The sequence below is a fragment of the Benincasa hispida genome, chromosome 3, assembly GCF_009727055.1.
Source record: "Benincasa hispida cultivar B227 chromosome 3, ASM972705v1, whole genome shotgun sequence".
In the NCBI taxonomy this organism is placed as follows: domain Eukaryota; kingdom Viridiplantae; phylum Streptophyta; class Magnoliopsida; order Cucurbitales; family Cucurbitaceae; genus Benincasa; species Benincasa hispida.
In genome coordinates, this window is record NC_052351.1 from 35,897,274 (window position 1) to 35,922,727 (window position 25,454).

A 25,454-nucleotide genomic window follows, 5' to 3' on the forward strand; every position below is an offset into this window, starting at 1 on the left:
TTTCCATGTCGGAATATATACACTCACGTATTGCACTAATGAGATGCGAATAGCATTCTTATAAATAAGATTTCTTAAAATAAAAGATGAAAATATTATCAAAGGAAATAAAACCAACTGGGTGTTGCACACAATTTTTTTTTTTTTTTTTTTCAGAATTTCAAGTTAAGGGGCACTTAAAATTTTAACCTGACTTCTAAAATTGTATCCATTTATACCTGGTTCTTGAACTTTTTTTTTTTTAAAAAAAAAAATATAGGCCCTCAATTCTATCTAATATATAGTACGATTTTTTTTTTAAATAACATATCTATTGACTACAAAGTTAAAAACTAGAGATTTAATTAGAAAAAAATAATTTTTTATCTAATAAAACAATTGATATTTAAACATTTTTAATAATTTATGAGATTTATTAAATAAAAATTAAAAGTTTATATATCTATCAGACATTTTTAAAGGATTAAAGGATTAATTACAGTTAAATTTGAAGATTTAGAGATTTAATGGTATTTTTAAAATGAGGGACTATAAATTTGAAGATTTAGAGATTTAATGGTATTTTTAAAATGAGGGACTATACTTATAATTTAACTTGAAGGTAATTTTAAAAGCATTTATATGTCATATCTAGATTAAGTTATACTAAATAAAAATTTATATAAATTTTTATAGAAATATTCACCTAAATATTTAAGCATAAAATGAACCTACATATTTATCAATAAATTTAAAAATAAAACTAAGTTTTTCCTATAATCAATCTTAGAAAAATAATTTACTAAAATTTAGTTTTCCTATAATCAATCTTAGTAAAATAATTTACTAAAATTTAGGAAATATGTGTATATAAATATGTTTACATATATGTACCCATATTTTGTATTTTAGGAACAAGCGTTAATATATATTTAAAATATAACAGTAAATTTTTATATGTAATAAAAATAATATGTATAGGTAAAATGTCACAAAGTGAGGAGCACGTGCCCCTTGCGACTGCCCCTGATTGTTGCAGAGAAATGTTAGAATCAGATTGATTTTAATAAAAACGAATGATGTTTATGTTTTCTTTATAGAATTACGCAATTATAAAGTATTAAAATTAACTCGCCATAATTTATTTACATTAGCATAATAGATATTCATACTCTTACCCGAAAGTCAGATATCTATTCATAGTTGGCCAGTCCCCCGCGGCTTCTCACTTTTCATGAATGTGTCTCCCCCTCCGGTCGAAACCTAACCAGATGGATAGACAGATTACTTAACCGAAACCACATCGGGAGAGAAAAAAATGAACGACTATCTTGTTCCATCGGTTTCTCCATAAGAGCAATCGGCTCCTGGTGAGAATAGAAATCCTGGTTGGTGCAAACTGAGATCTTGAAGCTAAGGCTAAGGCCCTTCCTAAAGACATGGCTCATTTCCCGTGCTTAGACCCACCCAAGTTTAGCAGCCCGAAAATAGGGGAGAACCCACCTACAAAGCTGAGCTCGAAGGTACCTTTTTGATGCGGTAGAAGTACCTCGCAATCTTTTCTTCTGTTGCTGGGAAAGTCTTCCTCGGAATGTAAGTCAAAGCCTTGAAGGAGTTGTCTCCCCAATTTGACTCTGGAATCAAAAACTTGATTATTACATGTCATCCAGAAAGATGGACGGCACTCCAGACCAAACAATAGCCACAATCTACCTTTCCATTATTAGATTCGGATTCGGCTTAGTAATCCCCTTCCTCAAGGAAGGAGTAAGAGTCAAGAGTCAAGAGTCAAGAGTCAAGTCAAGAGTAGCCGTCAACAAAGAGTGAGCTGAGCAGATAGCAAAGAGGGAAAGAAAGCACGGGCGAAGAAAGCCTATTCTATTATAGCGGTCCTCTAGAAAGGGCATATCGGGGAAGAAAGCCCATTAGAATCCAGATAGCTTATGCGGGACTCTTCAATCTCGTTGGATGTTGAAATAGCATAAAAAAACCTCTTCTGGCTTTATCAATCTTTACTAAACGTTCTAACGAGAAGCTATTCGGTCCAAGGAAATCATCCGCTTTCACGATTTCATCTATATCGAATTTGAATATCAGAATAGCTTATATAGTCATGATTCAATTCTGGTCCTGATTTCTTTGTCATTTTTCGGATCTGATTGGAACAATGGAGAAGTAGGAAGACTTTGGCGATTCATAATGAATATCTCGAATATCTATGTCCCAGGACATCAAATATGAATAATGAAACATGAGGAAGAGTAAACCCTGTAGTGACATAGTTGTTCTCCTAATCGACTATAAGATGGGTGTGATGATGGGAGCTACGGGTGCAAGTATTCTTGTCAAATTTGTGTCTTTGTTGTCTATGATAGATACGTGAAGAAAGGAAGAAAGAAGTCGCACAATCGAGGGTCCAATAATACCACTCACTGGTAAATAGCGCAAGACTTCTTCGTGAATCTCCGCTATTTGAATATGGAACATCATAACAACGAATAGGAATGAAACGACTATAGCTCCTATATGAACTACTGGGAAGATCATAGCTAAGAAAGTTGCTGGGCAGGCAGAAGCTGCGCGAGGTAGCGAATGCTTAGCTTGAGCCTGAAGTTTGAGTAACTACAAAGAAGCATGAAAGAGCTATGCGCAATCAACAGAAAAAGACCAAGCCAAGACTTTCACAATGGAAAAACTTCCCGAAGGTAAGCCATAAAAAGCGAGGGGCTAAGCGGGTATTCACTCCTCCCTATGCCGAACCGCCAACTTTCTATGCCTGACTTTCCGTTGACACCTACTAATTACCGCTCCGTGGGAGTCTGCTTCTTTGTTAAGTAAGAAATTGCATACGTAAAGGAATCCTTCTATAAGCCGGTTCGTAGCCAGGTTGAAACCCAATTGTAGAGAGCGAAAAGAGCCTCTTCGTTCACAGGAGATGAATGAGAGTGCAGGTTTAGCGCCATTGCCGTAGTGATTTTTTATTGTGGTAAGGAGAATGTTGTCCAGAGTCCAAGCGAAAGCTAGATTCGTTTTTTGACCTGAAAGCAAAGTAAGGCCACCAGAGGAGATCAGGGACTGACGAGATATCATCAATGGAGGAGTGCAGGCATTACTCTTTCTCGGGGAAGGCTTTGTAATTGAGCTCGCCCTAAGAAATAAGCGAGAGACGTTCGACCGAGTTTACGGGTAGGATGTGGATCGATCATGACGAAAATGGACTTCTCCGTAATGTAATAGAATAGTCACAGTCCCTTCTCGACCAGACGAAGGAGATATGAATTCCATTCTGGCTTGGCGTCCAAAGGTGAATAAAGCCCTAGCTTCTAGAGTTCGCTGCTTTTCCTAGGCCGGAGAAGGGCTTATACTAATTGCCTTTGTTTGATATGTTCATTCAGTACCAATACAAACTACAACTACACTAAAGTTGTAATAGAACGTACTCTTCTATCTGATATGGTGATAAACGTCGTTTTCTCTCTATCTTCCTCGGCCATCTTGATTTGGTTATATCAAGAGAAAGCAAGCATCCATAAAGGACAGCATCCCATGTCCAGCGGTGTTGTCCACCAGAACATCGATGTGAGGAAGAGGAAAATCTTCTTTTGGGCAGTAGAGGAAATCCTATTTAACAGAAGGATTATGGCCTTATTCTTCCAAGAACGGAATAAGAGGGTCAGCTACCCAACTAATCTTCATAATTAAATACCGTTACTGTATAGGTAGATCTCGTTGTGAAAGTCCAATTACTAGCTAATTCATAGGTAGAGTCAAAGAGGGTGAACTGTACAAGTTAACAATAACATTGATGAAATAAAAGAATGAGATCCGGTGTATAGAGAGGACCTCATCATTTAAGAAGTAACCATAGAAACGAAGGAACCTACTATTTCTTTATCCATTTCTATTTTGATTTATTTACTTTATGTTTGTTTTTTTTTTTTTTTTTACCTAGTATGAATACAATTTGGTTTTTTGGGGTGACTAAAACAAAAAAAAAAAAAAGAAATTGTGGTCGGGAAGGTTATAGTAGCAACGTGTCAAAGAAGATCTCCATTATTGAGTCCCCTCTAAGCAGGCTCAGGATATGGGCAGCGCATATGACAGGCGATCATTTGCTTCTTAATAGAGTACCAGACTTATCACACGACGGAAAGGACGACGTACCATGATACTTTCCATTTTGACGACGTACCAGACTTATCACAGTTGCTTTACTTGGTAGAGTCTAGCATTCCCATTCTTCGGCTGCTTTATTTGCGTAAATGAAGGACGGGAATAATAGGACACCTGGGAAAGATACCCTATAAATCATCGTTGGTCCTTTTACACACAGTAGATTCTCACAATCCGGGTGGCAGCTTACCAGTTGTGATAAACAATGATACCATGAGACCTAAACTCAGAACATTCTGCTCGACTGCTCGGATACCATGAAAGAAAATCGAGAAAAAGACCAACAAGAGAGTACAGAAAGAAAACCATTTTCAAGAGACAAACTCCACCAGTGAATCACTTTCCTCCTCTCTTCTTTTCTTCATTACATGCTCTTTCTTTGAAAGAAGTCAAAAAACGAATCTAGCTTTCGCTTGGACTCCAACAGTCCAAAACTGGAGGTTTAGTGTGAGTCTACAAAAGGGGAGTCCGTTTCTGGGCTTTCTCTTCTTTACTAGTGTAGTGTATCCGTAAATGAACTAGTTTAGTGGATCATGCCTCCGTCTCCGTAGTTTTTGGTATTGAAGCCTTCCATTTCTGCTTCAGCTGCCTTTCTTCAATTTGATTCACAGCAGAGGAGATTATCACTGCTAGCATGCCAGGTATGTGGTCTTGATCGTGTGGACCGACTCACAAACAAAAAGAAAGATGCAAATTTTTTGCAACGAGACCGCTCAGATCTTTTCGATAATATCTTCATTGCATGGAATGCCACACTCAATTTTCTGCGACAGGGGACCCAGTCTTCATTAGCTATTTCTGGCAGGAGCTCTTTCGTTTACATAGAAAGGGACACAATTTCACATGAGTACAGCACCCCCAGACCGAAGGGTAGACCGCATACAATAATTGTCCTAGCTCTACCGTATCTTTTGTTTCATTTCTTCTGGAACAATCACAAACACTTTTTTTATTATGGTCATTTCGATACAATCAAATAGATAGCCACAAAGGAGCTCACTCAGGAAAAGCCACTTATTGGGTGGAAGAACGGGCAAAGGGATGGGACTTGGGTTCGGTCATAGGGTAAGGATCTGATCGTATCTCGAGACTGAAACCTGTGCGGGGTAGGGGCAGATGTAGCCAAGTGGATCAAGGAAGTGGAATCACGCGGTGGAACAACGTAGTCGTTAGCGCTTAAGAAATAGAAAGAAACAAGGCTCCGTGGACATTTTGGTCAGCATCATTCTTGCTTATGTCTAAGAAAACCCCTATTGCTCTAGCTGGACCGGGAGAACTGATTCTTCTCGAATTGACACCATAACAAGATTTACGTGCATCAATCGTTAACTTAACAAGGGATTTGCTTTCTCTAACCCACTTGAGAAGAGTGGCTGAGTCTTTAATGCAGCTACCTCCGGCACTTGCAAGTTTTCTCAGGAAAATACGGACCTTTTTATGCACATCCCTTTAGTATTTCCCTCCAAACCCCCAGTCTTCTGCCTACCCTTGCCTCCGGAGCCAGATAATGGAATCAATAGGTTTTTTTAGGCTGGTATTCTATTCCAGCGTCAGTCTATAGTGCAACCAGCCAGCTGAAGTTTCAGTTTGAGCTCGGGTTATGGAAGAAGGAACCGAGAAAAAAGTATCAGCAACAACAGGTTTTATTACGGGACAGGAGCATACCGGTTCATGCCATCAATCCTCCTTTGCTTTTTCTACTAATGGAATTCTCTTAGAAATGGAAGATTGATCTTGCGACCCTTTGTTCTACCTAGTGGGGTACATACACAACCCTCGGGCTCAACGGTTAGGTTCGACTCTGGTCTCATCGGACACCAAATGAAAGGCTGACATTCAATTACGAAGTAGGCATATATATGAGATGAAGCACACCCGAAGACAAGGCTGTCTCAACTCTCCAACCGACCAACTAGCGGGAGGGGGGATCCCTTGTACAAAAAAGAAAGGGAGAAAATGGTAGAATGCAGAACACGGAATTCTCTTACCTTGATTACTTTTTGAAGACGATACCGGGTAGGACCGGCCTCTGTATTTTGATTTCCCGCTACGCCCGACCCCTTTTCAGTAGATGAGATTAGGATGAAAGGGCTTGCTTTCATTAACATTTAGTGAAGAGCGAATGAGGGGCATGGATCTGCGGCAAAGCGGCACCTCCGGGGGTATTAGGCTTGTGTTGTGTCGTCATTTCGGATTCCCGGCCTATTTCGACACTAGTGAAATGGGGTAAATCACCCAGATCTTGAATCAACTAGTGGATCATCAAATCAACACAGGGACCTAATCTCATCAAATGGCACTCAGTTCATATCTTTAAGTTCGATCATTGACAAGGTTCAAAGAAAGGGTGGGCCATTGATAAAGAATCGATTCCAAACCATAATGCTAGTAGATGGCGGGCCTCCACTTTTCTTTTCATTAATGAAACCTGCCAGTGCAAATCTTGGTATGGAAGTTATGCATGAACGTAATGCTCACAACTTCCCTCTAGACCTAGCTGCTGTTGAAGTTCTGTGAGAGGGACGAGAGTTTGGCACGGGACTCTTATCTCTAAGCAAGATGATTCATAATTGTCTATATAAATAAGCATTCTGTCTTTCGAAGCGAGCCATTGGCAAAGTGGCTGTTTAATTTCATAGTTCATCTTGACAGCTTTGAGGCTTCTATTCCCCAGTGGAATCGCCAGTAGTAGCGCCCGCATTTTGTTTGGCACCACTTGCCACATCATCACGACTTTAGTCACAAAGCAAAGGATGCTGATGATGGGACTTTCTTATGTGCACCCAGACAAAAAGGGTGAGCGCCGGTGGCGGGATTATTAACTGTACCGTTTTTGGAGAATGTCAATAAATTCCAAAATCCATTTCGTCGTCCAGTAGCGACAACCGTCTTTTTCATTGGTACCGCAGTAGCCCTTTAGTTGGGTATTGGAGTAACATTATCGATTGATAAATTCCTAACTTTAGGTCTTTTTTAAATTGAGGCTCTGATTCGCTTTTTCTTCAAAAGCTTTAGGAAAGGATTTAGAAAGCTCTAGGTCCAGATGGTAAACTCTTTTATCAGAGGAGAGAGTCAGCAAAAACCTATGAAAAGATGCTAGAATTAGCATGCGGCGTAGGCAGGTTCGGGATAATCCATTCAATCTTCTTCTTTTTTTTCTCTTTTTCTGAATTTTCCTCTCTTCGTTTTCGCTATGGAACTCCCTCTTGAAAGATTTCCAGAAACTCGAGTCTTATTTCCTCTTCTTCTTTCGGTGGAGCTTCCTCTCTAGGTTCTTCTTGCAGCCTTATCCCTTTCATTCTTCTTCCCTTAGGATCGCCTTTTATAAACGAGTGTTGGCAAACAACGAGCAGACATGGTATAAAAATCCATGCGTCCACCCTTGACGCAAAAGCGCTTAGCAAACTCAAATGCACCAGTGTATTGCCCTGGCTTCGATGATCAACTCCTGGCACATTTAGGTTTTGATCTTTGGCCATCCTGGTCCTCAGGACCCAACACAATCAATATTATTCCTCGATATAACTCATCCTGAACCTAGCTGGGGTCAGATTATTACTCGAAAACGGCGAGGCCAAACACGGCACCTCTCCTATTATCAGTACCACTCATTTTTTTTTCGGGGTATGGAACAGCCTCGGGCAGTTGAATCACCAGCATCTCTTCGTCGTTTGTTGAGATTGAAATGGAACTCTTCATATATACCTCTCAGAAAGATCAGTAGAGGCAACAACAAGATGTTATTTGTAACAAGTAGTTTTGTTGGTTGCACCCCGCCTCATATTGTGTCGGAATGGTATTTTCTACCGATCCATCCAACCGAAACGACTTTGACTGAGAGGGGAAACCCCTAAAAGATGATTAATTGTTGGTAGTTTAGATGTATACAAATAATTGTGCTAACTGCACTATCAATGTGATGCACAAAAATACAAAAAAGATAATGCAGAAATAATAAATAAATAAGAAACCAAAATACAAATGAAAAAGCGAATTAAAAGAAAAAAAATATTAGAAGAAATTAAAAGGAGATCTTTAAAAATAGAAAAATAAGCTAAACTATTTATACAAAATAGTAAAATTTTAATCTTCTTTAATAGCTTGTAGAAGTCTATCAATGTCTGTAAGTAATAGAAACTGACAAAAATCTATCACTATGATAGACACTGATCAGTGTTTTTTTTTTTTTTTTGTTATTTCTATAAATAATTTGATATTTGTTCTATTAAAAGTTTTTTACGGATTTTCAAAAATAGAAAAATAAGAAAAATTATTTACACAAAATAATAAAACTTAATCTTCTTTGATAGAGACTGATAAAAATTTATCAATGTCTATAAGTAATGAAAACTTACATAAATCTATCACTTATAAATGCTTATAGAAGTTTATTGATTTTTTTTTCTTGCTATTTCAGTAAATAATTTGAGAATTTTTTTTTATCTTTGACAAAAATTTCCAAATTATTAAAATATGGAAAGAAACTAAAAATTAACACGAAAAAGATAGGAAATAGATCGATGTTACAATTATAAAGAAGGGAAAAGTATGAGAAGAAAAACAGGAACGAAATCGAGAAAAAAAAGGAGTTGAAATAGTTTCGTACTTTATAGTTGCCAAGGTTTTAAAATTTTTGCATGCACAAAATTAACCGCACAGTTTTAATTTATAATTTTCAAATCTAAATTTATTGTCTTTACTCTCGATAAATCTTTAAATTGATTTTTATTCTTATTTGAAGTTAATTTTAAACGAAATTGATAAAATAATAATTATAATTTTCCTTCAAATCTTTATTTGTAAATGTGATTCTGTGAATATCTTTTCAAACTTAATAGTAAAAAATGCTAATAAAGACCTAAATTTATTTTTAAAAAGTTAATCATAAACTAAGAGTAGAAACTAATTTTAGGATTGTATTAGAGGTATACATACTAAATTTAAACCATTGACGGTATATAGACTAAAATAGAACAAGTCGCAAACATAATAACCAAAATTATTTGAACTGGGTGTGCATGAGGGAAAAGGAGGATAAACTTTTGCATTCTTGAAATTACCTATGCTCAAAACTTCAAACCCATATCGCCCTTTGAAAATAAATACAGTTACTCTAAGAAGCAATTGCTGCTGAACTCTCAGTTCTAGAAAAACAGGAACGAAATGATGTTAATAGCCCCTGAACGAACTTCTCTTAGAGATAAAAGGGAAAAAAATGATTAGTAATTTGATGTCTTGACAAGGAAAAAAATATGGGAATTTGGCTATCCTAAATGCTAATGTTCGTATTAATAAAATAATATCCCTTACATTCCTTGCGATGCAGGCAATGTCAATGATGCTTCTTGGCTTTGAAATTCATCTGCGGGAACTACTGGGCCTTGTGGATACATTCTCTGAGATACAGCAGGCGTGGGAATGCATAACCATTCCGATTTCGGTGCCATACCTTGATTTCTATGAACTAATGGAGGTATATACATTCTCTCTGAAGTGGATGTTAAAGATTCAGCTTGTTGAGAAGCAGTGGAAGACATATTATCATCCCTCTCAGACAAGCTAGACAAGTACATTCTATTTGAAGTTGATTGCAAAGCAACGTCAGTATGAGAAGGAAGCAAGGAGGTATCAGTTTGCTGCAACGTTTGACTCATAGTGTCGTTCAGATGGGAAGTTGCTAGCATGTATACCCGTTCTGATGATCGACACATGCTGTCGATTCTTCGAGACGGAATGGTATTATCATTTCCATGGTCAATTAGACAAATACTGCCATGAGATGTTGGCAGATATAACCCCTCTGTAGCTAATACTGAACCAGGATGACTTGTTCGAGATGCCTGCCCTTTGATGCTGTTTGTGTGTGATGAGGGCGCATGGATCCTCTCAGAATTGGATGGAATAGAATCAGCCCTCAGAGTTCCGTTCCAATGAGATTTCTGAGGTACATACAGTCTCTCAGATGATCGGGATGTTGCCACTGAGGTAGCTTGACCAGGTAAATCTCTACCACCTGCTGAAAGCATGGCAGGAGACAAATCTTGGTTGGATACATCCCCCTCTGAGGACAAGGTAGAAATCAGGGAGAGTCCCTGACCGTGCAAATCCCTATCAGAAGTCGGTGGAGAGGAGGTGGCCCTTTCATTGGCTAAACCTGTCTGAGATATTTGAGAGTTCGGCAGCAATACAGCGACGCTAGGTGAATCCCTCTCAGATGTGGAAGGCAACGGGGGTAAACTTCTTTGCCGCATACCAGGTGAATCTTTGTCAGATGTTGAAACCAACATGGAAGGTACAGCACGGGATCTCAAATGTCTCTTAGATGGTGAAGGCACCGCCATTGAGACTCCAATACTTGGTGAGTTCTTCCACTGTTGAGCCACTCTTTTCAATTGGGTGTAAAATTCCAGTCCTGCCTTGTCTTCAAATTACAAACCAGACAATGAGAGGAGAAAGTGACAGCAAAAAGAAATGAAGAATATTGCATAACAGAAACGAAGCATCAAAGAGGTTGAAAAATTGAACTGAAAAAGAACTTGATCAACAACAGAAGTTGGCTTCAAACCATTAAAGGAAGATGGCAACGGAACTGTAACAGCAACATTGATACCAACCTGAAATGGATTTAGGAAGGAAAATGAAAAAGAAGTGGAAACAAATAACAAATGTGAATCTATATTTAGGGGAAAAAATCCAACATTAATAGAATAAAATAGGCCTAGGTATATGGTTATTTGTTACAAATAGGCCCAGCTTCGAACAGTTGGATATTTATAGTGTAGTGATAAAATGTGAAACATTTTGAATATTGAAATATACCAAATGGATTTAACTATGTAGATTAAACTCATGGTTAGAAACTTCAAATTGGATTGAAACTATCATGTTTCATGTACAAATTTAACATACATGAAAGTTAAATTTGTAGTTCCTTCAATTTGAATGAGTTATTTTTGCTTTCGGTCAATAACTCAATTAAGTTAAATTTAACAAATATTTTAATTTTTGTATTTATTTGATTTTATTTTTTATTTTGAGAGTTATTAAGTTGCTAGCTTATAAATAGCAACTTGTTTCTTCATTTGTAGCATCTCATTCCAAATTGAAGAGCCCTCTCCTTTCTTTCTTTCTTTCTTTTGATCTTGAGTTAAGTTGAGAGCAAATATTCAAGATTTCTACCAAATTCAAGTAGTTAAAAGATGGAGTTCTACTGGAATTAGTCGTTGTATCCTATTAAGACGACCGTTGTAGTCTGCATGCAACCCGCACAGAATGAATAATTGTTTTCAGGACAGCGCTTATTAGAAGTGTGTCTCAACTACTTTTTTAATCTCCACAAGCTTTTGAGGTTTTTGTAAGTTCTTGGTTATTTCGATTTATGAGTGGCTTACTTTTGAGTTCGAACATTATTATTGTATATAGAGTTTGTATTGTATCTAGTTGAGGTGTAATCAGTTTGCTAGTAGATTCAGTTCTTATATATCATTTTCTCAAACAAAAACTTCCATGAAAAACACTCAAAGTCCAAAGGTTTCATTCAACACTATAATCCACGTGTCAGAGCAAGACGTAAAAAAATTCAATCTATCTACTTAGGCGTACATCAAACGGATATAAATGGATAGAAATTTGAATCACCAATAAATTTGATCACTAACCATTCCCACTTCCACTTCACTCTGAAACTTCCTCGCATAAATGCCAGAAGTTGTGAATATGGAAGCTCCATTTCGGTTCCTGCAGAAAATTTGACGAAAGTAGTTCAAACGTATGTCCAGGAAGTCATGACTAAGGAGGAGGAATTTTGCACGTCCAACACCTTATTGTCAAAAAAGAGTCAACAAAAAAAGGGTCTACAAATTTTCTTCTTCAAGGAAAGCAGCTTCAAGAAGCTACAACCAACGCCAAGATTTAAAAGAAAAGTACTACAACTTTAAAATAGAAAAAGATACAATTCAAAAATCAAAGGTGATTAAGGAATACCAGAAAGGTAAAATGGTATAAGGAATGCAGCACCCCAATGACTATAATGGTTAAAGTATGCCATCTAAATGCCACCTCAGTTTACTAGAGTTAAAAGAAGTACTTGTTTCTGTTTACTATGGATATAGCCTCCTCTAGGTTGTCAGCCTGCCGGTAAAACCAAAAGAAAACAATAAGACAGCCTGATGAAGACAACATGCAATATTAACAATTGGATGAAAAACTGAGTAGTACCTGCATACAAAGGAGAACTGGTCCAAAAAATTCTTCCTGTCAACACAAAATATTGCTATTAAAATTAATGTGCAACAGAATGCTGTCAAAATAATGACAACATTTTAACAGAAAGAGATAAGAATACCTTGTAGCACTCCATGTCAGTTGTTACATCAGATAAAATGGTTGGACCAACAAAATTTCCATTTTCATATTCTGGGACCTACAAAATATTGCAAAAAACTTAGAAACGCCCGAAAGTTCTATTATTCATCAATGAAAAGCACAATCATTAGATTTTAGTAAAAGATAATGACAAGAATTTATTTAACAAACTCAGAATAATAACAAATCAGTACCACAATATCTCTACCGTCAAGCAAAAGTCTAGCACCATCTTCAATGCCACTTTGAACTAATTTACAAAAACGATTTTTCACCTGTGGAATATTTTTCCGATAATTAATTTAATAGTCGAATATGATTGTACACAGTAACATAGACATGAATGTCCCACTAGAAATACAGATGGTATGGTTTCTTGTAATTGTTTTGAGAGAGAACAAGATGTTAGGCCTCTTATTGTGAATGATTATACTAGGAAGGGCAATGTGAAACCACCCTTGGTAAAGGTTTATAACAGAAAGGGTAAAAGAGAAAATTGAGTGAGTTTGTTAGAAATGGGGACACTGCCTTTCTATAGCCTAGTAGTTTGTGGGAGTGGGGTGTCTGTTATTTTGAGATTAACGGAGCATTTTTGGCAGAGAGCAACCGCCTCAAATTGGCTGGTAGCTTGTATGGTGAATTCTTCACATTTGTCCCTGCTTATACATAAATAAAACATCCCCATATACCTCCTATCACAAGAGTTATGAGCGTCAGAACACCATTAAGAACAAAACACTCAACACGGAATTAAGATACTTTAAATTGAAGAAGACTCATTGGCAAAACATTCACAAAAGAATGAACTGCCAGCTTTAATGGAAAAGTTTCAGATCCAAATAAAAGTTAGAATTTTGCCTTCACCTGAAATGATCAAGGGATTAGAGAGGAAAAGAATAATCTCCTACATGTGCATAGACCATAGATCCTATAACCAAAGAATAAGAAGTTTCTCTGTACACTTACCTCTTTGGTAATCACAGGACCAAGGTCAGCTTTGGGATCCGTCCCCACATTCACTTTAAGTGCTTTGGCACATTCCACGAGTTTTTCTTCCCTGGAAAATCATCGTAGAGTACCAATAACTAGAAAACTCATATGTTCAATAGATTTAAAGACTCTCTAGAGAGAACCCTAACTAAAAAAAACATTGACAAGTCTATCAAGGAACAAACTTTTTTTTTCTTTTAATAATAAACGAGAAACCACTTCATTCCAAAAAAAAAAAGGATCAAAATGAACAATCTAAACAAGCAAAGGGACAAGAAGTACCTTCCCCAACGAGAAGATGTTACAAAAACATCCAGTCTAGGTTAATGGTGAAAGTGGAATAATTACAAAAAGATTTGCGATGGCTATCAAGGAACAGAACTTGACAAACTATTGGTCAACATGCCATTGGTAAGTAGAAGAAAACCATCCAATTTTTATAATTTCCAATACAAAAGGTACTGTTAATTTGTTGTTTTCAAAAGTCCAGTGAAAAGCTATTTTAAAAGTAGAAAGAAGGAAGAAGTCCAAATGCAGTTGGGAGTCACAAGAACATAAAGTGCATATTTGATACTTGTAGAAATGTTACGAGGCACAAAAACGTAACGAATATGTTTACACTTTATAATGCACATACTGTGAAGTAACAGATATCTGCTCCAGCAAAAGATTTAGGCGTCACTTGGCTGTCCACGACAGCTTTTCATGACTGCGGTAATAGATTTATGAAAGCTAATCTTCTTAAACATACCCTCAATCATAGGAAGCCAATCTGCCTATGCTTGCAACCACAAAATCCATATTCAAATTCTTATAGAACGCCTCTTTCTCAAGGATCTTAAACTTGAAAATCAAAATAGAAAACAAAAAATCTGGAATTGTTCATAGCAAAAGATTAGGTTGATAAGCTCAAGACCAAATCTCAACAGACTAGGTACTACAAGGATAAGCAAATAAAATAGTATCTATAAAATCATGTATTTTGAGTTCTAATTGTCCAGAGATGATGAACTCGATCAAGAAGACGACTTCCAGAAGGAAAGGAAAGAAGAAGGAAGAAAAGGATTGTGATAAACGAAAGAATCACTATACCACATAATTGAACTCCCAACGGAGACAATGATGACAGTAGCCATACATGTCCGTCCAGCTTCAACCAGAGCACTTAAAGTAGCCTCCATGTTAGCATCAGGCATAATAATTGCATGACTCTTTCCTCCAAAGTGGGACTAAGCAATCAACATAAAGATCAGCCAAATTATTCGATAGATTATCCTAATTTGTAACACTTTGACCAAAAGAAACAAAACAGTGGATGAACAAATAGGATTCACCTGAACTTGCTTTCCTGTTACAGCAGCCCTAGCATATATGTTCTTTCCAACCTTCAAGTAAAATTATACAGTAAAGTAAGAGAAGAAAATGAAAATTCAGAATAGTGAACCAAAACATACTAAACTCGCAAGAAAGTTTTCTTTTCAATCATGTATAGGAATGAAATGTACATGGAACGTGTTTTAATCATAAAGAAAAGTAGTCATAGCATTTGAACATAACGGAAATTATGTAAGAAAAGAAATAATTCACAAAACTTAAGAACAGTTAACAAAAGAAATTTATATGTGCTCTTATCAATATTTATTATGGTCCCATCATATATATCTAATTGCATTTTGTCATTGGGCATTTCATTCCTATTAATAAGGAGAAGCACTTACTGAACTTGAACTGGAAAAGGATATGGCTTTTATGTCCTCATCGTCACATATATAGTCGATGATATCCTAACCAGAGAATTTAAAACAAGAAATGCAGACAACATAAATCAGAAATAACAGACTATGGTAGCAATAGACTAATGATGGCATTATAATCTCTGATGTCAAAAAAGGCTAGTCACAAAAAAGAATTAGAACAGTAAATATATAAAGATAAAAAAATAGAGAAAGAAGAAAAAGCTTTGACCAGTGGGGTGATGCTAGAAATTGTTAGATGAAACCCATTTCATTCAAGGGCGTGAACAGTATAAAAGAAGGGGCAACTCCTATTTATATGGCAATTTGGGCTTGGACAGAGTCGCCAGATCCACTCATAAAATGTGATGGCACAAGTTTAATTTTACTACTTATTAAAAATTGAACTGTTTGAAACATATTATGTTTTGAATAATAAGCCATAAATAAAATCGGGAAGGCATATTTCTATTTTCATTTTGCAGTAAAGATAAAACTCATTGAAATTCCAAGAGTTCTAAAGAGGACATCAATTTCCTCCCATTTATGTTTTATGATATGCAGATTAAATATTAAGAAGTTAAACGTCTACAATTTAAATGTACGACGTTGCATATTGCATTTCGATACGGAAGAGAATTATTGTCTGGCAGTTAAATATTTTATTTTATAAAGATGCTTGGTATTTAAATGTAACCATACTGTTCACAGAAAGTAAATAAATTTAAATACATAATGAACCAGTACTAATTAATAGTCTAATTTTAAAAAAAAAAAAAAAAAAGAAAGAAAGAAAGAGCAAATTGCATTGATATATGAAATGAATAAAGAAATAAAAAATTCCAAACACCAAAAGGTGGGAAAGTTAACATTATTCAAGATAACAGAAGATTAACTCAATAAGTTTTCCAAGAAAAAAAAAACACTCAGGAAGTATGCTAATTAGATGTCAATCAAAAGAAACAATAACTCTCTATTGAACTGTCTTACATGGGTTCCATGAACAATATTTAGAACACCATCAGGCAAGCCAGCCTCAACCGCTAATGCAGCTAGCAACATCGAAGCCCCTGAAACAGATAATATTACCAACTGCTGACTGTGATGTGCAGGATATAAGTAAAAAGCATGTTTACTCAAAATAGTAATAATAATAAGCATTCGTAGCAAGATTCGGTCATTATAAAATGACAATAAATACAATGCTAAACGACCTTTGGAGTAGTGTTGACCGTAAAAGGCCAAAAAAATTAGACCAAAATGAGTCTTATGTATATTTTATAACATCACATCAGGGAGTGATTTCTACATGAAGTATGCCAAGTTTCATCTCTGACACAGTGAACCCAGTCATGGAGATTTTTTTTGCTACCAACATTAAAATATCAGAGTTTCCAAATCCCAGATAGTAAATCACATTAGATAATGTGTCTCTTATTCTACCCTTTTATATATATATATATAGGAAACGAGGAGAAAATTATGTGATTGAAACAAAAATTAATAGGAAAGAAATGAATTCATTTCTGCTGCAAATGTGGGAACTTCATAGATCAAGTTCACAAGTAAGAGAAAGAGATAGGTTCTGAAACATACCCGGGTGTGTTTCACATGGCTTAAGAACAAATGTATTGCCGCATGTAACTGCAATCGGAAACATCTGCATTGCAAGGATAACATACTTAGCACTCAGCACTCCAATTTCCTTTATAAATATGTAAAGCAAAGATTGGAGAGTTCATGAAAGAACATGATATAACAAAATCCCAAAACTTTTAGAGGGATGTCTTTCGTCTCCATATTGCAATTTTGTTTCTAAAAAGTGAGGAACTTATTGGTCACTTTTTAATTTTATGGATTCATAAAACAAAAAATTAAAACTTCCAAGACCTACTAGATAAATTTAAAAAGTATAGGGACCTATTAAACACAACCCTAAAACTTTAAAAGCCGAAGTTGTAACGTAACCTAAGGCTAAAACTTTAAAAATATAATCTATAATATTATATAAATGATGTTATCAGAGCAAAATCTCTATATGATCTCTATATGTCCATTTTGTTCTCATTTTTATAAAAATACACGCATTTCCCTTATTTGAATTAAAAACAATTTCAGACGGATAAAAAGGTTAAACTTTAGCATTAAAGATTTTATATCACGTCCAAGAATTATATTTTGATTCATAAACCTCACTTAATTGTCTCATTAAGATAATTTCATATTCAAGTATTACTAGTAAAAATAAATTAATAAATAACTTTATCATATTTATTATGTAAACCCCGAACTTAGGTTCCCTAGATAAGCATGTTTAGCCAAAGGAATGTTATATTACATATTTATTAAGCAGAAATTCATGTTTGTTTATAGGGATTATGAAGGAAGGGGAGGAAAATATATATAATGAAGAAACTTGATCATTAGTCTGGCGGGAGGCACTAAGTGTAGGGTGACGTGGCAATCTACTCTTTGAACTCAGGAAGCGGCAGAAAGATTAAAAGGGAAGTGAAACTTCAAAAGCATGGTTTCGGCAATTGACAAAAGCAAATTTAGCAAATTCGGTGCCATTTGAAAGCTGGGAGAATCTAGTTTTCAATGTTGTCCTGCCGGAGAAAGATTGCAAGAGGAGAAGAACAAAAGTGGAGAATTTGCAGAAGAGGCAGAACCTCGGATTAATCAAGGCCCAAGGTGAAGATTGGAAGCTCCAGGCCAAACTACAAGGAATTTTTAGCTAAAATTTTAATGTAAGAAAGTTAACTCAATTCTAAGCAAGTTTGTAGAAGGAAGTTTCTTGAAAAAAGTTCTGGATTTTGAGTTATGAATTTTTAAAATTATAACAGGGAATCGGTGTATAAGCAGACAACTGCTTGGGATGAACAACCAACTAGTTCGCCGTGGGAGTTATAACGAGATATGGGGATGAGGATCTCGCTTATAAAGGAAATCTCGCTAGGAATTGGGCTGAGTATCGCTGGTAAGGTGAGTATCGCTAGGAGGAAAGTTTTCCAGGAAAAGCTTGATCTCACTCTAGAGGATCTCGCTAGCATTGCTCTAGAGGATCTCGCTAGCATCGCTCTAGAGGATCTCGCTGACCTCGCTCAGGGGGATCTCGCCACTAAGCTATCTGTGTTGATGAAAGTTCCTTTAATAAATGAATTAATTGAGGTATTTTACTAAGAATTCTAAGTAGTTTAACCAGGAATTATATATTTTCAGGCCAAGAAGAGCTGGGGGAAGCGTATAAACCATTAAAAGCCTGACAAACTGTGAATGACTAAATAAACTTAAGGTTTCCAATACTCATGCATATATGATCAAGTAAAGCATAGTGACATTAATGATGAATTTATACTTCCTCAAGCAACAAATGGTTAGAGAATAACTTAACGCATGTTTCCCCGCTTGTATGTGTGTAACACAGGCCAAGGTATGTCGTGTAACCATTACAAAAGCTATGGTTCTGATTTTGATATATGCTTCCTAAAGGAAGGCTATGAGAGAATGAGTTCTTATGTAAATGAGTGGCAATGGAACAGTTCTTGTGTAAATACTACGCAGAGGAACTTAATTTGATGTTACAAAATACACATTTGATACCAAAGGACGTTTGAGAAGGTATCTAACCAATTTGGTACCGAAGGACATTTGAGAAGGTACCTGGCCAATTTGATACCGAAGGACATTTGAGAAGGTATCTGGCCAATTTGATACCGAAGGACATTTGAGAAGGTATCTGGCCAATTTGATACCGAAGGATATATGAGAAGGTATCTTAGTAGCTCGATACTAAAGGACAAATTTGGGAAGGTATCTGAGCAGAAGTACCTAAGATATGATGGTACTTAGTATGGCCACGTGCACGTAGGCAGTTATGAATGAGAGACCGAAGTATGGGTCTCTTGGCCGGTAATAAACGTTTGGGAGCTAGAGCATTTAGGCTCGTTCTCAACTAGGGAATAATAATGTTTAATGATGTCTGAGAATGGTTTAAAGCTACATTTCGAGACAATTGCTTGAGTTTACTCATTGGTATATTTACATGTTTATAGTGATGCTATGCTTGTTGCTTTACGATTCTATAGTCACTCACTGGGCTTTTAGCTCACGGAATTTCTGTGTTTTCCCTTCTCAAGTAGCGGTCAGATTCCTCAGGGTTGATCCTGCTACTGCTTGCCACTAAAAGACTCAACTTATTAAGAAGATTTAGGTTATTGATCTGCCTATGTACACATGTTTTGAGAAGGACTAGAGCTCTATTAGAGTTGTTTGGGCCATCTGTGAACGTTTCATCTCTTAGATGTTATATCATGATTGCATGCATGTGTTATATAATATTTTGTAGAATCTTAAGGAGGCGTATCTTATTCATACATTATTAATGTTTAACAAGTTGGCATTTAGATTAGAGGGCTAAGGCGGTGGGTACTGGCAATAGGGCTAATAACTACCACGGTCATATCCTCTTCTAATTTTGAGAGGGTAATCTGGGAGAGGGTGTGACATATTAGTACTTTAAGAATAGCATTGTTATTAACATCAGTTACACGTATATAATGCTTTCATTTTTCTTTCCATATCTCTAAGAGTGGCTTTCTTGAGAACATTAGTATGCATCTAAATTTCCTTTATTTCTTTAGTCTAAAAAAGTTTTCATGTACATTTTTCCATAACCTCCTTCTATTCAGCTCGTGACCCTACAATTTCTAATTAGACATCAACCACCCAAGACATCTTAAGTTTTCAGATTTTCAAATTAAGAGCTTGAAGTCAGGATCTAAGAGAGTAAATCTGAACATCCCGAGCCCTTACCACTAGGGGACTCCTAAGGTCGTGGAAGTAATTTAGTTATGTTGATTAGTAATTTAATATGCCATTATAAAGCATGACATTTATGAGGTGGGTAGAAGAAGAAGACAGGTATATGCAAGTACATATATACCAAGCATTTTGTTCCATACTTCAAATAGTTCCAAAATGTCGATAGATATCAAACCTTTTACCTTTGTCGAAGAATTAAGAGCTTCACTTAATAAATCAAATGTCTCCATCTACCAAATTGGAATGAAATTGTAATGATTCTAAAGTTCATGTTAGTTTAGTAGGAGAACTTGAAAGTACAATATACGACCAAATCATAATGAGAATTTGAAATTCCAATAAGTACTTTCATGAACATAAAAATAAATTACTCGATTATTTGGACTGGCTTATAGAAGCTTCTAGAATCTATCTTTTAGTTCAAGATTCCTTGTACGAATAGGACGCAAATAACTTGTAGCTCTAATTTGTCATAAAAGGAAGCAGGTTAAGGTTATGAACTTATAATCTATAATCTAACATGATCAAGTAATAAGTTCACTCTGTACCAAGCCATAATCATAAAGGGAAGGCTATATATGTTCAGTTATGATAACGGGTTGTTCTAGTATGTTTATACAGATACTTTATTATACATTTTTGTCAGGTAAAAATGTTGAATAAAGAGAGGAGGTGGGAAAAGCAACGAATGTCAATAGAATCAAAGAGAGCACAGGGCAGGGACATACCCATAAGGAAACTGTTGCTGGATGGTTTAAAGAGCATATCCCAGCACACACACCTATTGGTTCTCGGATGCAGTACGAATCAATTCCATCAGATGCATTAGGGACAAACTCCCCCATTTGCATAGCAGCCAATCCACAAGCATGTTTAACCACCTCTTCAGGCAAAACAGAAGGCAAATGAGTGCAATCTTTTCACATTTGATCACGTGATGTGGTACTGCAACAAGATATGATAAGTGAATATACCAACCTAAACCACAGATGATATCATCTTGCGCATCCCTTAACGTTTTTCCCTGTTCTGCGACAATATTCGTCACAAGCTTATCCTAATAACAAGAATTCTTGCCATATTAGAAAATCAAGGCTTATATATTTCAAGCAATTTTAAAAAAGGCATGACTAATACTAACCATGTCCCTAAGGATGAGCTCCTGAAACTTGAACATAACACACTGACGAGTAGAAATTGGTGTATTTCTCCATGAGGGAAAAGCTTGTTTGGCTGCATTAACTGCAGCCTTAAACTCTTCGTAAGTTGTTAAAGGCACATGAGAAACAACTTCTTGTGTTGCCTAACCCAAAAGTAGAGGGCACACCATGATTGACATGTAAACCCTCATTCATAAATAAATAAGTTGTCTGAAATATAGAGCTTACTGGATTAATAACATCAACCACTGGACAGTTGTGCGAATCCAAAAATTTCCCTCCAACTAAATTGGGAACCTTCTACAATTCAAACAATTACTTATCACCTTTGAGTCAGTCAAATATTTGTCATATACATTGAAACCAATCATATATGAGTATAGGGACATTTGATCTACGTCATTTTTTGTCCTTTCATATTGGATCTTACCAGCTGATGATTTTGCTGGACTGAATCTCCAATGACAGTATGACTACCATTTGTAGGAACTGAAATATTAGGTCTCCACGACTTGAAATTATTTTCTGAAAATAAAAGTTAGGATTGCTTTAAGAGTCTGAATTTGAGAAGAGCAGCCATACTCTATATTACAACTTGATGCCTATAACTCCACAAAAGTAAAGAAAGTTAGCGTTCTCATTTATCAAATCCAATTGTTTTAACCATAAATGGATGTACAGGAGTAATAGGATTAATCATGATAAAAAATACGAACTTTAAACTCTTACTGCCACCTCATAAACTAAAATTGCTCCTCTGACATGAAATTGGAAGAGATGCACCCGAGGATTATATTCCCCATCAAAATAAGGAAAAGAAAAACCAAGACCCAACCACAAGGCCAGCAAAGAGCAATATTAGGATTCAGTTTCAATGCTACCTCCATCAAGAGACCGTGGCACTACATATCTCTTCTTCTCATTATTATTTTTTTCTCTCGTCTCCCACATGGACAAGCAATGAATCTTTTCACAGGAAAGCTAGATACAAGAAATAACCTGATAGATTTCCTTGGCGAATTTTGGCTTTAAGGTTATACAAATGCCTTGGTGTTGACTGCAGATCTGGATTGTGTTGTTTGAGAGCTTTAAGCACTTGACGTGGTTTTATACCAGCTTCAGTCATCAGTTTTATTTGCTTTACTTCATCCTCAGTAAAACGGCGACTGTAAGGATGCTCTGACATGTTTTTTAAAGGCTCATGGTTATGGTCCCCATTTTTAATGGTAAGCATCCAGGCATCATCTTCCTTCTTGCCAATTGCTTCAAACGGACAATTTATCAAGCGCGAGCTAGCTTTCCTTTTACGTGGACTCTCATCAATCTTACGCCTATTACGATACACACCTCCTCGATCACAACCAAGGATGACCCTTCTATCTTTCCTAGACTTCTTAATTGTTACCACATATCCCTGATCAGCACCAAAATCACGAACATATTTAATGAGATCTTCACGATCTTCAAATCTTCCAGGTTGAGGAGGATGCATCTTCTTTTGTGCTACTAATCCTGTTTGACCTTGAGTTCCCATCTTACAGATAGTCTGATAGAAATAAAGAACAATGAAAAACACAAAGGCTAGGAATGAGAAATTGTGAAACTTTTAATCTTTAATGATTTACAAGAAAACAAAATAAATATGAAAAATGGTGGAATGGGACCTAGCTTTCTAGACTACACTGCAAATGAAATGAACATATAACAGCATTATAGATTACCATTATAGAAGAACATAAACTTTCTTAAATAATGTGTTTGACTCCATGATCCACTTCATAAGTGATAGAGCCAAAATAAGCTCAAAGGAGAAACTATAGCTCAAAAATTCTTTCTCGTGTGTAGATATTCTCAAATTCCTTTGACTTCAATCTACTCTGATGCTTACTTTACAATTGCCCTCAGAAAGTTTACTTGATTGTAAGCTGAGACCAAAGAACATCTATGCTAGCAAAAAGCAACTACACCAAGAAAAGGCTTAACTATCTAGTACATAATTCAAACTTCCTAAGGGAAGTTATTGCTTTAAAAAATGTAATTTAATTTAATTTATAATTAAAAAATAAATTTAAAAAAAAAAAAAAAAAAAAAAACTCAACCTTCTTTACAACTTGTTATTTGTAATTTAGATAATTCTAGAAATAAATATATATATATATATATAGAAAGAGAGAGAGAGAGTCAAAGAGTCCTCAACCTTAGACTGCCTTAGAGCCAGGTTGAGACATAAAAGCAAAATGCAAGAAACCAGTAATTAATTTAATTGTAAGAACAAGAACCATACAGCAGGATCGATATATGTATATATATTCACCTTCAATGCATACACGTACTTCATATGCAAAATGAGTTCCCGATATACTTCAATTTTCTAATGTTCGAAGGTAAGAGAAATTATATCTTGATCCCAAACTTAGGTGTAATGATAGCTTGTGTGTTAAAGTGAAAATCCCATCAAGAAATCAGAAGCTAGTTTAGAACAAGATGTCCACAGTAAATAAGAAATGACAATAATTTTGAAAATCATAAACTTGATAAGAAAATTAAAAAGAAAAGAGAGGGAGAACCAAAGAAAAAAAAACCACTGAACCATTGAACAAGCCAATGTGAATGGTCTTAACTGATAAATGTTTGACAATGTCTACATTGAAGATTATTCGTCAAGCAACGAAATGCAGAACAGTCACAATCAGATTTGTTATATTTCTAAATTCTAAGTGAAGATACTTCGACTGTTCAAGTGACATCTATCTAAATTCAAACACGTACTATATGTATCACATGACAAAATTTTCACACAGAAGTTGTGAGCTATCTATCTCAATCCATCTAGAAAAAAATCATTCACAAAAAAGTTTTCCATAATTCAACAATTCCATAAGAAATGACCAGAGCACAGCTTAAAATGGAAGAATTTCAAACAACAAAACATAAATAATAATCATACAAAATCCCCACCAATTTCAATCAGCAACCTAAGCTAATACTTGAAACTTTAATCCACCTAGCATAGCACCTCATAATTTAATTCGTAACAAACAACAACATAACGAATTGAGCTTCACCTGAAAAGACAATGAAGCTCATTTGTGCACCCTAACTGGCAATTCCAAAGAAAAATAAGAATTAGAATTAGAACTAAACAAGTAAGAAATTTCACAACACGAAAAAAGAAATGAATGAAACGGGGAAAAATCAAATCCAGATTTTCAGGACGTATGAGATGATAGATCCCACGGACTAGCACTAATTTCAGTGGAGCAACTAGTATAATTTCATAATCACGACAAATATACATATATACAAAAACTGGAAATCTAATAGAGGAACAAGAGAAGTGCCTCATGAAGTGGAAGAAAATTTGAAGTGAAATTTTGAATGGTGGGACTGGAAACTGGAAAAGATCGGGGCGCCTCCGGGTTCTTTTTTTTTTTTTCTATTTTCTTTTAACAAGCTTGGACGCCCTTGCGCCGGAGTTCAGAGACGGAAACCAGTCTCACGCGATTGAATGGGTCGCGTGTTGAAAAACAAATTGAAATCGGTCATTTTGGAGTTTCATGATTTGCCGGTGTTTGGCACGCTCCCTATTGAAAGTGGATGATTGGATATTTTATTATATTCTTAGGTCTAACCTTTAATATTAATATTATTGTTTTCAAATTTATTAGAGAAATGTTGTTGTTTTGAAAAAGAAATGTTGTTGTTTTAAAACTTATTAGAGAAATATTGTTGTTTTGGGAGTTCGAGGCTAGAGGTCGAACGTTGAGAACTTGACTAATGTGGAGGTCGAACGTTGAGAACTTGACGAACAAAGAAAAACTTGGAAACAATACATAGGCCGAAACTTCAACCCTCGACAAGGGAAATCTCGCTTAGGTTGTTGAAGGTTGAAGTTTCGACACACATCCACCCTCGAGATTGCAGGTTTGTTACTTTTCTTTTTCCCTCATAGAGGAAATAAAGTAATGATATGGTATATTATATGTATCTGTGTACTCGAGCTGCTTCTAACAACCTATGCATTTTTTATTATTTCGAATTAGACGAAGGCTTGTGGGATTGACGTGAGGGAGTGGGGATGACTATATTTCTGGGAGCGAACTCCAGGCGAATATGAAGCGCATGGATACAAGTTATGCCTTGGAATGAAAGACAATTCCGAATTAGCTTTGTCTACGAACAAAATTTTGTATATTAGGTTGTCGAAGGTTACACACATATCGAAACTTCAAAG

The 25,454-nt window shown here is 35.8% G+C and overlaps 1 protein-coding gene across 9 annotated transcripts; it reads right to left on the reverse strand.

The window, feature by feature from the left end:
- Positions 1 to 9,215: 9,215 nt before the first annotated feature.
- LOC120072618 (methylmalonate-semialdehyde dehydrogenase [acylating], mitochondrial-like) lies at positions 9,216 to 24,728 on the reverse strand. 9 transcript variants are annotated; one of them, XM_039025025.1, is made up of 21 exons: positions 24,562 to 24,725; positions 24,286 to 24,320; positions 22,220 to 22,766; positions 21,651 to 21,745; positions 21,449 to 21,517; positions 21,202 to 21,363; positions 21,039 to 21,117; positions 20,789 to 20,943; positions 16,836 to 16,899; positions 16,230 to 16,309; positions 15,225 to 15,290; positions 14,841 to 14,891; positions 14,599 to 14,735; positions 13,483 to 13,573; positions 12,711 to 12,791; positions 12,497 to 12,574; positions 12,370 to 12,405; positions 12,239 to 12,282; positions 11,811 to 11,889; positions 10,718 to 10,766; positions 9,216 to 10,573 (listed from the first exon to the last, which is right to left on the reverse strand). In XM_039025025.1, the coding sequence occupies exons 3-21, from the start codon at positions 22,752 to 22,754 to the stop codon at positions 9,459 to 9,461; spliced, it is 3,066 nt and encodes a 1,021-aa protein (XP_038880953.1). In that variant the 5' UTR covers positions 22,755 to 22,766; positions 24,286 to 24,320; positions 24,562 to 24,725; the 3' UTR covers positions 9,216 to 9,458. The 9 variants fall into 9 exon arrangements, 5 of the variants coding, with proteins under 5 accessions (XP_038880953.1, XP_038880950.1, XP_038880951.1 ...); XM_039025022.1 differs by having other exon boundaries at positions 21,449 to 21,520; XM_039025023.1 differs by lacking the exon at positions 24,286 to 24,320 and having other exon boundaries at positions 21,449 to 21,520.
- Positions 24,729 to 25,454: the final 726 nt, after the last annotated feature.